This window comes from Trichosurus vulpecula, chromosome 2 (genome assembly GCF_011100635.1).
Source record: "Trichosurus vulpecula isolate mTriVul1 chromosome 2, mTriVul1.pri, whole genome shotgun sequence".
Classification (NCBI taxonomy): Eukaryota; Metazoa; Chordata; class Mammalia; order Diprotodontia; family Phalangeridae; genus Trichosurus; species Trichosurus vulpecula.
In genome coordinates this window covers 18,904,539-18,919,589 of record NC_050574.1, presented here as the reverse complement: position 1 = coordinate 18,919,589, position 15,051 = coordinate 18,904,539, and the positions used below count along the sequence as shown (strand labels likewise).

The 15,051-nt window shown below is 37.9% G+C and overlaps 1 protein-coding gene across 6 annotated transcripts in view; it reads left to right on the top strand.

Annotated features, from left to right (window-relative positions):
- Positions 1 to 15,051, top strand: part of KIF1B (kinesin family member 1B) — a 188,810-nt gene that overhangs the window by 46,021 nt on the left and 127,738 nt on the right. For all 6 annotated transcript variants that reach the window (XM_036747919.1, XM_036747917.1, XM_036747918.1 and 3 more), the window contains exons 3-4: positions 10,936 to 11,012; positions 14,358 to 14,537. In XM_036747919.1, the coding sequence (XP_036603814.1) occupies positions 10,936 to 11,012; positions 14,358 to 14,537 (257 nt within the window). The remainder of the gene's footprint in view (positions 1 to 10,935; positions 11,013 to 14,357; positions 14,538 to 15,051) is intronic.

The following is a 15,051-nucleotide window of genomic DNA, read 5'->3' as shown; positions in this document are numbered from 1 at the left end:
AACAAATGTGTACAAACAAGCTGTATACAGGATAAATAGGAAATAATTAACAGAAGGAGGGCACTAGAATTAAGAGGAGTTAGAGAAGGCTTCCTGAGGAAGGTAGCATTTTAGTTGGGCCTTAAAGGAAGCCAGGGAAATCAGGAAGTAAAGATGGGAGGGGAGAACTTTCCAAGCATGGAGGACAGACAGAAAATGTCTGAAGCTGAGATATGGAGTACCTTGTTATGGAACAAGGAAGGCAGCATCACTGAGTCACAGGGGAAGGGAAATAAGATTTGAAAGATGAGTGTAGACAGATTCTGAAGAGCTTTGAACACCAAAAAGAGGGTTTTATATTTGATCCTGGAGGTGTTAGGGAACCGCTGGAGTTTATTGAGTCTGGGGTGGGGGCTGACATCTTCAGAACTGCACTTAAGGATGATCATTTTAACTGCTGAGTAGAGGAGGGACTGGAGTGGCGAGAAACTTGTGTCAGGAAAACCAACCAGCAGCTCTTGGCAGTAGTCTAGGTGTGAGATGATGAAGGCCTGCGCCAGGGTAGGGGCAATGGAGAGAAGGAGGCGTATCCTAGAGATATTATGAAGGTAGAATTCACAGGCATTGGCAGCAGACTGGATATAGGGGTGAGAGAGTGAGGAGTGGAAGATGAAACTTCTGTTAGAAGCCTGGGTGACTGGGAGGTAGCATGCTCTCAACAGTAATAGGGAAGAGGACAGTAATTAGAAAGAGGGGAGGGTTTGGGGGAAAATAATAATGCTAGTGATAGCTAACATCCTGACAACCACCCTGAGAAAGAACTGCTATTGTCATCCTTATTTTATAAATAAGGAGACTGAGACCGAAGTTAAGTGACTTGCCCTGTGTCACATGGCTAGTAAGTGTCCGAGGCCAAGTTTGAACTCAGATGTTCTTGCCTCCAGGCCCAGTGCTCTATCCATTGCTCCGCCAAGCTGCCCCTTTTGATTTGGTGTTTCCTGATCAGTGAGCATCTACTTTATTTCCAGTTCTTGGCCACTACAAAAAATGCTGCTATCATTTTTTTGGGTGCATATACTACTTTTTTTTTTAAATCTCTGATTTCTTTTGGATATATGCTCTAATAATGGGATCTCTGGGTCAAAGAAAATGGACTTTTTAGTTACTTTCTTAGCATAATTCCAGCCTCCTTTCTCAAACAGCTGGAGCAGTTCACACTACCAACAATCAGTCCATTAGTATGCCTCTCCAACATTGATTTTTCCCACCTTTTGTCAACTTTCCTAATTTGCTGGTTACGAGTTGGGGAGTTGTTTTTTGCTTTGTTCTGTTTTGTTTTTGCATTTCTCTTATTATTAGTGATTTGTAGTAGTCTTTAATGTGTTTCTTAACAGTTTGGAATTCTTTGAGAAATTGTTCATACCTTGCCTATTTATTGGGGAATGTTTAGAAGAATATTTGACAGGACACTGGTTGCCTTGATCAAAGAGATTTTAAACTAGGGAAGGGGAAAGGAGAAAAAGAAGGGAATAAGCATATATCTAGCACCTGCTATGTGCCAGGTACTGTGCTAAGCACTTTTTACAAATATTAGCTCATTTGATCCCGACAACAATCTTAGAGGTACGTGCTTTTATTATCCCCATTTTACATTTGAGGAAACTGAGGCAAATAGAGGTTAAATGACTTGCCCAGGATCACACAGCTAGGAATGTCAGAGGCTGGATTTGAGCTCAGTTCTTCCTGACTCCAGGCCCAGTGCTCTCTCCACTGTGCAACTTGCTTCCTCAAAATTTAATTTCAGAAGATTGATAAAAATGTCCAGCTAAAACTAAAAACAAAAAAAACAGGCACTTTTGTAGGGCAGTGAATACAATGCAGAGAAAGCATAGGGTTCACACTGTAATTTCTAGGAAGAAACAATGAAGGTTGTAGGAATAGTACTTACAGCCTCAAAAGTCTACTGGCCAATGTGCATAATATGGATAATAAAGTGATCTTGACCCAGGGGTGTATGTGACAATAGTACATTTGGACATGGAATGGTATACTTAGCTCTGCTATCAGATGCTTCCTCTTGACACAAAGGGTCCAAGCACACTTTGGGAACCTGTAACCTCTAACACATCCTCATCCAAATGGCTGGAAATCCCAGCCACTTTAATATCTGATCTTCTGCTGAGAGCAGGGTGATCCCTGCTTACAGGGTTCAAAATATAGAATTTTAAAAAATTAAAAGATTATATAGGCCCAAAGAGAATTACAAGGCACCCTTCAATGGGATCCTTCTCCGCTTCCCCCTGCCCCCCCAACCCCCCACTGTACTATTTCCACGATTTATAGTTTTGGCTTCGGTTGTACCACCAGGAAGAGGAGAGGTTGCTGGTCATTCTTCCACTGGGTGATTGATTCTTTGTCTATACTGCATTGTTTTTGGCCAACATCTTTTGGTCACTGTTTCCTTTTCTTGTTCTACTGCTCCTCCATTCAGTCCTACCACACGTTTGTTTATTCCACCTGTGATTTACTCCATGTAAAGAGTTTCCCATGAAGATCCCTATCTACTGATCCCCATATGTGCCTTCTCTGCTACTTAGTCCTAAGAGAGGTGCCTTGGACCTAGAAAGGTTAAATGACTCCCCAGGGCCTCACAGCTGATCAGCATCAGGGGTAGGACTGAGCCTCATGCCTCCCTGTCTCTTGAGGCCCACTCTATAATCACCAGGCCACCCTGTCAGCTATTAGAGATCCTTTTATGCCAGTGGTGCTTAAAACCTGGGGTTTATGAAACCCTATGGGTTCAATTCAATTAAAAACTATTTTGATGTAATTTATTTCCTTTGTAATCCTTTGTATTTTGTTTTATGCATTTAAAAACATTTTTCATTAAAGGGGTCCATTAACTTCACATGCTTCCTGAAAGGTCCATGACACACAAAAGGTGTAGAACCCCTACCTTTGGCTTCCCAGTTATCTCTGCCCTCTGCTGCCATTGCTGGTTCTCTCTTTGTTGATTTCACTCCTTCACCTTCCCCTGCAGCAGATGGTGTTTGAGAGCTCCTTGCCAAAGGAACAGTTCTCAGTCAGCTTGAGAGTCCCCTGATAGCTTAGCTGATAGATCTTTTGTGGCTCCTGGTCGTAATATCTTTTTTTAAAAACATTTGGTTTTTGTTTATTTTAGTTTTCAAACCCAGGCACCACAGCTCAGTTTCCTTTTTGGGTTGCTCAAATAAATCCCTGTTTTCTGTTCTAGGCTGGCTTGTGGGTGAGTTGGTCCCATTTAGTTCCTCCCTCCCTCAGTGCCTGGTCATGTATACCTACCTCCCACTGAATTTTAGAGTTCAGAGGAGCACTCCTATTCTCTTCATCGCTTGTTTTTCTGTATCCCTTGTTCATCCAGGCCATCTGGGCAGAGTTATACAAATTATAGGGAACGTAGATAGAGAGCTGGAAGGTCCCTCACAAGCCATCTGGTCTTTCCTCCCCCATTTTACAGATGACAAACCTGAGGCCTGGAGAAGTTAAGAGATTTGCACAGGATCCCAAAGCTAACTGGTCTGAGATAAGATTCAAACCTAGGTCTTCATGTATCCAGGTCCAGCATCCTGTCTATTGTACCGTGCTTCCTTTCAGTTGACCCAGGCTACTTCTAAAGCTGTCTAAAAGGAGGGTAAGAATTGGTGCCTCTTAGTGGTTAGGTCAGTGCAGATGCTTGAGAGAGAAGCAGTCTTTGTTAAGAAAGAATAGCACTATGGGGAACATTTGTCTGAGAAAGGGAGAAGGTCTGTGTGTTGTGATGGAGAGAGAAAATGGACCTAGCACAGTTCCTTTCTTCTACTCTGCACTCCTCTGGTTGTTAAAATGAATTGCACAATTCCTTAGACTTTCCTCATTGCACTTATCACGCCTTCTCAACCTTCCAATACTAGCTCTTCACAACTCCTTCCTAACCCTAATAGCTTCTTTCCTAACTCCTCACCGAATACCCGCTGCCTAATCTTACTCTGCTCTGCTTCCCCTTCTGCTGCATGCTATGAGCTCCAGGCTAATGGGTCACTGCTATTGACACTGAGGGCCATCATTATTACTGCAAGGGCTGCTCTTGCTGTTCCTAGTTTAATACATATTCCTATAGAGCTATTGTTATTTCTGGTGGTTAGTTTGTATAGTACTTTAGAAGGTGTGTTGATATATAGCATGGGACTTGGAGTCAGGAAGACCTGAATTTAAATCTGCCCTCAGACACATACTAGCTGTATGACCTTGGCCAAGTCATTTAATTTTTCCTGGCTTCAGTTTCCTCATTTTTAAATTGGTGATAATAATATACCTGACCAGGGTTGTTATGCTATGTAAATAATAGTAGCTATTATAATTTTTAAGGGCAAGTCAGTGGCACAGTAGATAGAATACTTGGCCTGGAGTCAAGAACATCTGAATTAAAATCTGGCCTCAGACACTTACTAGCTGTGTGAACCTGGGCAAGTCACTTAACCCTGTTCTTTGGGTTAGAGTCATTGGCTGATGAGGCGTCCATTCCAACTCTGTGATTCAAGGATTTTGTGAAGCTGAAGAACTGGGAGTTCCATATGACAATAAAATCACCAATCTGGACCAAAAAGTAGAAGACATGTTAGAGTTGTATTTGTGTGCCGTGTATTCACTTTGTATAATCACTGTGTACAGTACCTTTATGCTGATGCTCTAGAATGTGGAGTAAAATTTTGTTGTATTAAGTGATTTTAGAGGTTTATAGTTGTGTCTTGTTTTTTGTTTGATTTGTTTGCTGCTAAATTGTTGGTCAGGAAGGCAAACACAGATTAGAATGTTGCTCTTATAGGAATATTCTTTGTTTCAGTTTTGATGCTCCCGTGTAACACAGTTTTTAGGCATGTATTTGGTGTAATGATCCTGAGAAAGTTCTACCTTTTAAAAATGCATTGGTCTTCAAATATAGCAGCTTTTATTTTCTATATTTTTTCTCATTTGTGGATTTTGTGCAGGGAACTTTGGGAAGAGAGAGCTAGTGCTGAGGTTATATCATCGAGCTGGCTAATGAAAGGTTAAAAAACATTTTCTTAGAAAAGTTAATCTAAAGTTACACCATTGCCATGCTGATAGACTAATTATAGTTGTCTACAAATTTTTTAGTATTAGTTTGCCAACAACAGTTTAATTGCCACATTGGGAATTTGAGATAACAGATAAATGAATTTGTTCTCAAACACAAAAGGGCGTTTAAATATAAACCCTGTTGTGATTGTCTTCTTCATTCTCTAGGGCTCTGTAATCAAAACGTTATCTGGCTATGTCTTATAGCAAAGTATCGGATGAAGTGTGTGGTAGAAAGAGAAAAAAATTATTTACATAATTCTCTATATGGTTAATTCTGATCCTTGACGGCATGCTTTAAGTGGTGTCACTATGCAGGGGTAAAAAGGACTGCAGTAAAGAAAAAAATCATGGTAATTGGGTAGTAAAGAGTTAGTGGTATAGGCAGAACAAAAAAGCCACCTGTGAATTGTTCATTGTTCATAGAATGATCGAATGGTAGCACTAAAATGGGATAATTTAGTTTAACCTCTTCATTTTACAAGTGAAGAAACTGAGGTCCAGAGAGGGAAAGTGACCTGACCAGGGTCACACAGATACTGGCAGAAGCAGGGCTTGAAATCTTATCTCCTGACTTTTACCTAGCCCATTACTCTTTGTACTGGATCATGTTGCCATGATTGCCATTGGAGAATTGGGAGAACTATTAACACTGAATGTGTTCAAGTATATAAAGTTATAGCTTCAAAAAGATGATGACTAGTTAGTCTCCATTTCCCTTGGTAATATAAATTATTAAGTGAATGTTAACAATTCCAAGAGTGATAGCCAAGACATGAGATATTTTTTGAAAGGATACTAGACATTCTTGCCACCTTATTCTCTCTCCCCTGTAGAACTGGAACTCTTGCTTTCCCGAGCTATGACATCAGCCTCCAGCGTTCTTGGTTCTGGTTATTGCTAACTGGCCTTACCTTGCTTCTGTTTACATTCATGTTTGACTAGGAAGATAGAGCAGTTGACCTCTTATTGTCATACGCAATGTTGCCTCTTTTAAAAAAAATTAAATTGCATTTTTTTCAAACATCAAAATCCACTTTGTCTTTCTTCCCACCCTTCCAAACCATGGTTAAGAAGAAGAGACAAGCAAAACCCGTTACAAACATGCATACTCAAGCAAAACAAATTTCTTCATTTTCCATGTCCAAAATGGGATATGTGAATATTTGCATGTACACATATGTCTACATATGTTTCCTTCACTCTTAAGTCTTTCATCCCTTTATTGGGAAGTGAGTAGCATGTTTGGTTGGTAATTATTATGATCAGAATGCCTGAGTTGTTCAAAGTTGTTTGTCTTTACAATATCGTTATTATCAAAATTGTTTTCCTCGTTCTATTTACTTCATTCAGCATCAGTCCATACAAGTTTTTCCGGGTTTCTCTGAACCCATCTCCTTCATCATTTCTTTTTTTAAAACATCATCACAGTTATCCTAAGTATTATCTCTCCCCCTCCCTGAGAGCTATCCCATATAACAGTATTTTTTAAAGAGGAAAAAGAAGCAGCACAATGTTGGATACATTGAAAAAACTGGAAAACATGTACACTGTATAACGCTAGGAACCTCCATGAAAGGGTGAGTTGGGGCTTTCACCTGTCTCTGCATTTGGATTCTGCTTGAGCTTTATAATTTTGTTACATTCACTTTTGATTTTTTTTTAGTACGTATTTCTTCCCTTTTATGTTGTAGTAGAGGGAGCCACTGCAGATCACTGAGGAGTAGAATTAACACAATGAAAATGGTGCTTGAGGAATAGAATTCTATCAGCTTTGTATAGAAATAGGGGGAAGCTGGCTACAGAACTGGGATTCCATTTTACAGATAAATTCAGAAGCTTTTGAAGTTATTTAGGCATGAGCTAATGTGGGCCTGCAACATTTGTAGTTGTGGAAATGAAAAAAAGAGATATTGTAGGGAAAAGCGGCAGGATTTGGTGATGAATTGACTCTGGAATGAAAGAGAAGAGAAGCAAAAAAAAAGATGGGACTTTATGCTTGGAAATTTTAAAAGTAGTCATTAAAAGACACTGGTGTTTTGTAACACTTCCTTACTTTGATCCTTAATGTTTTTCTAGAACAATACTGAATGTTTTCACATAAGCTGGCAAAGGGAAAGAGAAGTGAGGCATTAGTCTTGTATTTTCAGTGAATGAGTGGAGTAGCAAAATGAGACGTGACAAGTAACTATACAGGGCTCACAGTAGGAAGATTGTGAAGAGTTAGCTGTTTGGCAGGGAAAATGAACTTCTGACTTCTTCAGTTTCAGGTGTTAGTACATCTAGTTGGAGATATCTTATAGGGAGTTGAAGATAAGAGACTAGAGAATGTGAATAAAGGCAGGATCATTTTCTAAAATACGTTAGAACATATTAAAATGTGTTGGGGCAAATTTCCTATAGTTTGTTGCAACTGATTTGGCTGATTGTCTAAGAGGCCTTGTTAATTTTGGCCATTGAGGCAAACAATGATCTAGCGCATAGTTTTTCTTTTTAAAAAAAAATTATTTTTTCCATTTACATATGAAGACAGTTTTTAACAGATTTTGAGTTCCCAATTTTTCTCCCTTCCCCTCCCTCCTCCCTACAATAGTAAGCAATTCGATATAGGTTTATATATATGCAGTTATGTAAAACATTTCATATTGGATATTATGAAAAAAGAAACAGAACAAAAGGAAAAAACCACAAAAAAAGTGTGCTTTGATCTGTACTCAGATTCCATCAGTTCTGTCTCTGGATGTGGTTGGCATTTGCCATGATGAGTCTTTTGGAATTGCCTTGGATCATTTTATTGCTGAGAAGAGCTACGTCAGTCATAGTTGATCATCATACAATGTTGCTATTACTGTATACAGTGTTTTTCTGGTTCTGCCCACTTCACTCAGCATCACTTCATGTCTTTCCAGGTTTTTCTGAAATCTACCTGCTCATCATTTCTTTTGGAACAATAGTATTCCATTACATTCATACACCACAACTTGTCCAGCCATTCCCCACTTGATGGGCATCCTCTCAATTTCCAATTCTTTGCCACCACAAAAAGAGCTGCTATAAATATTTTTGTACATGTAGGTCCTTTTCCCTTTTCTATGATCTCTTTGGGATACAGACCTAGAAGTGGTATTGCTGGATCAAAGCTGGTATAGCTGGCATGTAGTTTTTCAATGATGTGGTATAATGAATGTTGTAAATATCTCTCTGCCTTGTTTTGCACTTAGGATGTCCACTATTTTAGATATTTGAATGCCAGTATCTTGATATTTTTACCAAAGCTACTGTCCTTCATTTTTGAGTCTCTTGGCAGGGATATTTTTAATGAGAGACATTCCCCTCTCCTTTCCCCTTAAACTCTGAGTATTGGAAAAGGACATGGTAGACAGAGTCACCAAGTTGAATTGATTAAATTGAACGGACACAGTATTAGTCATTTTACATTTCTGTGAATCAGTGTGTTACCTAGAAAAATGACACACACTTTTTTTTTGAGGAATGAGCCTAATTTAAAATTATATTTTTTTTTACTATCTTTTTATAGCTTCCATTCTTGTCATGGCTGAGTTGAGATGCTAAAACTGAGACTTTGGCTTATCATAAAGAATAAACGTGTTTTATATCTTGCAACTTTGCTAAAGTTGGTTGAGCTGTGAACTGTTCCATTCTGGAGAACATTTTGGAGCTATACCTAAAGGGCTCTAAAACTGTATATACTCTTTGACGTGGCGATAGCCCTATTAGGTCTATACCCCAAAGCAATAAAAAAAAAGGGAAAAGAACCTGTTTGTACAAAAACATTTATAGCAACTCTTTTTGTGGTGCCAAAGAATTGAAAATTGAGGAGATGCACATTAATTGGGGAATGGCTGAACAGGTTGTGGTAAATGATTTTGATGGAATACTATTGTGCTATAAGAAATGATGAGCAGGATGTTTTCAGAAAAGCTTGGGAAGACTTAAATGAACTGACGCAAAGTGAAGAGAACAGAATTGGCGAGACATTGTACACAGTAACAGCAGTTTGGAACAGTGATCACCTATGAAAGACTTAGCTATTCTGAGCAAGACAATGATCGAAGACAGTTCCAAGAGGAATAATGATAAATGCCTTCTATCCCTAGAGAGAGAACTGATGAACTCTTGAATGCAGATTGAAGCATACTTTTTTTTACTTTATTGTTTTCAGGGTTTTTTTTTTTGCATGTTTTCTTTTGTAACATGGCTAATGTGGAAATATGTTTTCTATGACTTCATGTATAATTGATATATTGTTTGCCTTCTTAAGGGATAGGGAAGGAGCAGGAAGAAGGGAGAGAATTTAGGGTTCAAAAATTTCAGAAATGAATATTAAGAGTTGTTTTGCATGTAGTTAGTAAATATTTAGTGAAATAAAAATATATTTTAAAAAGAATAAATGTCTAGTTATCTTGTAGAATTCTTTGTTGCATATATTTTTAATTTCTTAAGGGGGAGTTTTCTGTACATAGCATCCAGGTCTTAAATGCACCTAATCAGTGCTCAGTATGTACTTGCAGTATGTTTATATGGTTTGTGGCCAAAGATAGCTTCAAAATATAATATAGTCTAAGTTTCAGAGAGGTAACAAAAATCGGCCTTTGAATGCAGTTTTCTTTGTGAAATCCTAAATTCCATGAATTAAATATAATGATAATTAAAATGCCATTTGTAATGTTAGATGATTTTGTAGTCTTTTCTCTTTGGCTGGAAGAACATTTCATTGCCCAAGTCTTTTATGAGAGTATGTTTTGTTGCTGTCTAGATCAAGTATCACATGACTGTAATGTGAGCTATAGTGATGTTCCATTCTGCACACATGTCAGCATTTGAGGTCGGAGTGTTAGATTCTGGCAATACCATACGCAGTGGAGTCAAGCAGGAGAAGTACAGTAGCAACTGTTGCTATTTGTGTCCCAAGCAGCTGCCTATGGTAGACTTTTTTCCTGTCTCCATCTCTGATAGCCTTGGATTGTGGCCCTGCCTTAGAGACACAGCATCTGGTTGAGGTTTAATACATGATTCCACATATTAAAGAGTTCTTCTCCATGTACAGTGTGGAGATCTGAGACTTTGTATGCTTGGAAAAAGAAAAAGGGATTTAAGCCTCAGCATTCTCATGCTGTCTGTAAAGAAAAATGTGACTGGTTTACATGAGGAGTTACTTTGGGTGGTGGAAGCGCATTGAGTCAAAAGAAGAATTTTCCCTTCTGTTTATAACATGTAAAGATAGTTAACTATTTACAGTGAACTATATTTCTGTAGTTCTTTGGGGGAGAAGGAGGGTTTCAAGCCTGTAGGAGCATCAGTTATTGGCGGCAGTGGACGTCAGCTGAATATCAAGGGCAGCTTCCAAAAGTGAATACCTTTCTGAAATAAATGAAAAGAGCTGTGATAACTTTTTAATTTTTGTTAGATGGTAGCCTTAGTCTTGTTTTTATAATTTTAATGTATTAATTTCTGACCTAAATATTTGAAGCCGTAGAAGTTTGTAAGTTTCATCCTTGAAATAGTAACATGGCCCATTTCCAATTTTCTGCTGCTGGCTTTTATGAGGAGGCCAACGGCTGTAATATATACATGGTTTTAGGTTTTTTTTTATGTTCCATACATTAACAAGTTCATAAAAATGTGTTTGTTTTTCCCGAGCTAGGTGCCCTGTCAAAATTCAGTGGTATGGTTGTACTGATCTAATTTTACTTTGTATGTAATATAGTATTACAGGGTGGTGATCTTTTTGGTCTGATACTGAGGATATGTTTAACCAAAGGGTTTTAATGACTGAATGACTTAAGATTTTTTTTTAAAACCCCACATTTTTTTCTGCTTTAGGTATTGTCAATCCAAAGAACCCAAAGGAAGCGCCGAAGTCCTTCAGCTTTGACTATTCCTACTGGTCTCACACCTCGGTGAGTGGCCTCATGCTCCAGAATCCTGGCAAAAGCTTTTGAATTCCTCTGTTAGCTCTCCTTAAGTTCACCTTTTGCTTTCTTTCTCCTTTTTTCTCCTCATCCCACACTGCCTTCTTGCTTTGGGGATGACTCTAGTTAACTTTCCATATTTTTTATTTGTAAGCTGTTATGTCAAGGATTTTGTTAGTAGTTGCATTTGGATCACCAATTTGTAAAGATTTGAAATACAGTAAAATATATTGTGTATTAAAATGATATCAGTCATAAGTTAACTTATGGAAGTCTCTAAGGCACTCTGGGATCTTGTAGTATCTCAGAACCATCATTCATTTAAGAAACATTGAATGTATATTATATATAGGGCACTGTGCCAAGTACTCTTGGGCTATAAAGAACATCCTAATTTTACCATAGGTAAATGAAAGTGCTAATTAACAGAATGTTAAACAACAGTTTGTTCTATTTGTCAATAGAATTTTGAAGGAAAATAAGGAGATGAGGAGTATTAATAGCTAACCATGAAGTTATCTTTTTGTTTCAGTAGAACCATTTAAGTTCTTACATTTTAAAAGAACCCAATTGAGGAACATGGGTTTAGATTTAACTCTTGAAATCACAGATCTTTTTTTTTCTCTCAGTGGATTTTCTTTTTTTCTAATTTATTTTTTATTTTTAGTTTACAACACTCAGTTCCACAAGTTTTTGAGTTCCAAATTTTCTCCCCCTCCCCCCTCAAGATGGCATGCAATCCGATATAGGTTCTACATATACCTTCACATTAAACTTTATTTTCACAGTAGTCAAGTTGTAAAGAAGAATTATAACCAATGGAATAAGCCATGAGAAAGAAGAAACAAAACCAAAAAAGAAAAATGAGAGATCAAATAGATTGCCTCAATCTGCATTCAGACTCCATAGTTCTTTCTCTGGATGTGGATAGCTTTTTCCATCATGAGTCTTTTGGTCCTAATGGCTTAGGACCTTGTATTGCTGAGAAGAGCTAAGTCTATCAAAGTTAGTTATCACAGAATGAGTATATCTGTGGTTGTGTACAGTGTTCTCCTGGTTCTGCTCCCCTCACTCAGCATCACATCATGTAGATCTTTCCAGGGTATTATGAAGTCCATATCTTCCCCATTTCTTATAGCACAGTAGTATTCCATTACATTCATATACCACAACTTAATTTAGCCATTCCCCAGTTGAAGGGCATCCCCTTGATTTCCAATTCTTTGCTACCACAAAAAGAGCTGCTATAAATATTTTTGTACATATGGGTCCCTTTCCCACTTGTATGATCTCTTTGGGATACAGCACTAGAAGTGGTATTGCTGGGTCAAAGGGTATGCACATTTTTATAGCCCTTTAGGCATAGTTCCAAATTGCTCTCCAGAATGGCTGGATTAGTTCACAACTCTACCAGCAATGCAGTAGTGTTCCAATTTTCCCACATCCTCTCCAGCATTTATCATTTTCCTGTTTTGTCATTTTAGCCAATCTGATAGGAGAAATGTGGTACCTAAGAGTTGTTTTGATTTGCATTTCTCTAATCAATAGAGATTTAGAGCATTTTTTCATATGACTGTAGATATCTTTAATTTTTTCCTCTGAAAACTGCCTGTTCACATCCTTTGACCATTTATCAATTGAGCAGTGACTTGTATTCTTATAAATTTGGCTCAGTTCCCTGCGTGTTTTAGAGATGAGACCTTTATCAGAGACACTGGTGGTAAAAATTCTTTCCCAGTTTTCTGCTTCCCTCCTAATCTTGGTGGATTGGCTTTCTTTGTACAAAAACTTTTCAGTTAATCACAGATCTTTTTAAAGTTTTATAGATTGGAAAAAATTTGGGGTTAGGGATCTAGACTTCCCAACGTAGAATCAGAAAAAACACTATTGTTAGCACTCCAACTCTATTGGATGTGAAACTCACTGACTTTCAAAAATTGTTTTTAAGCCAATTTGAGCTGGCTTTTCATCACTAAATTCGCTTGTATTTTGTTGTTTATTTGTGGTAGTGATGGTAATAGTGGTGATTAAGAAGCTTCATTTTCTAGGTTTGGTTGACAAAGCCCATTTGCCAGAGTAAGTTGTCTGAAAGAGTTTTGGAAACATTTGTCACTGATAGTTACTTAACTAGGGATACTCATATGCCAGCCAGTATACATTCTTGTTGTAAAGTTCAAAGAAGTGTCTTTGTATATAGGATTAATTTTTAATCTTTCCTATTCTTAACAATTTAAAACTTTCTGGACCTTTTATGCTTTGAAGTAGTGACAGAGTTTAGGGCTATAGCAAATTGAAGTTAATTCTTTTGAATAGCTTCATGAAATGTTCGCGTGTTAAACTGAATTTTCAAAAAGCCACAGATTCATTGAAAATGTTAGCGGTAGAAGGAAACAGTTTATTTAGTCTAATCCCTGTATTTTATGAGGAAACTTAGGCATGACTTGCTGCATGAGATTTATCACTAGACATATTAGTGCTTTGCTTGGGTGCCTAATCTAATTCTTTTCCTTGCTGAAATTTAATAGAAATAAAAGGAAAAGAATGTGTAGCAAATACTACCTTGAAGTTCATGGAGTACTCTTTGGATTCCCACTGCTAAACTGTAGTTGTTGGGCCTTCAAGGGTGAGCTTCACTCAGTAGTTAGTCAGTAAACTCAATCACAGGAAAGGCATTTACTAAAATGGCAAGAACAATGGCTACAAAACATCCCCCTCAGAACCTGGGGATAAGAGGAGCAGAAACACCCACTATTCTGTGGGAGTGATTGGGACAGACATGAGAGTGAAGCACGTAGAATACACATGGTCAGTGCACGTCATACCTCTGGTCTCCTTGTGGAGACCTCTCTGCAGATTGAGTCTTGATTGCCAGGGCCAGTTCTCCTTTGAAACTATGGTAGATTCTCTTTTCTGTTTCCCGGGCCTAGGATTTTTGAAGCTGCTTCCAGCTTCAACTTGAGTTACTGTCTCTCTTTGTCTCTGCCTTTATAGAAATTGTGTATCTACACTGCCTCAACTATGCTTTAAATTCTGGAACTGACTATACCCTTGAGCTGTTGGATTGTTTTTTAAGGGCCCATTAAAGTGCGAACAATTATTTCCTGGCCAGTGACATGAGTGCTTATAGTTCAATCAACGAGAAATTTGTCCAGATTTTGTAAGGAGATAACCAGATAAACTTTCTCCTTATTTCCAGTTACTTTCCGTGACTACGTCACTGAAGGTGGAGGGGTTGTGTAAAAATCATTTAGTCAAAGACCAGCTAGTTGCCCTATACACTTATGAAAGAATGAAGATAAAACATTCTTTATTTTATCTTTTTAATCTCTGTAGCCTGAAGATCCCTGTTTTGCATCTCAGAACCGGGTATACAATGACATTGGAAAAGAAATGCTCTTACATGCCTTTGAAGGCTACAACGTTTGTATTTTTGCCTATGGACAGACAGGTGCTGGAAAATCCTATACAATGATGGGCAAACAGGAAGAAAGTCAGGCAGGCATCATCCCACAGGTAAAATCAAATCCCACAAGAAAGTTGGTTTGTGGCTTTATAACCTTATTTTTTTTCTAGGATTGCTAATTATTTTGTTAGCTATTTTTAGTTACGTATTACCAACCTTGTAAAGTGAACTTTTCCTTTGTGATAGCAAGTAAATGATCTTTCTCCTTATCTTTTCCTTGCTGGCTTAAATCCCATGTAGAATTAAAGACAGGTCTACTCCAGAATGTATTTATTAGTTCCTTTGTTCTTTTGTGTGATTGGTGTTTTGAATTTAGAATTGAAGGTAATTGAGAGGGGATGGAGAAGAATAAAATTTTATTATGGTGAAAGACCATCATCCCCAACTAGTAGAGAACATCATCAAGAAGATTTCTGGCCATAAGGGAGAAGACTTTGGAGGATGGCAGACAAATTATGGTTTATTAGTCATCAGAAGATGGGGAGAGTAGGGGAGGATTCAGCAAGTATCTGCCATCATAATCATCACAGTCAATGACCTAATTTTTTTATTTCATAGGTTTCA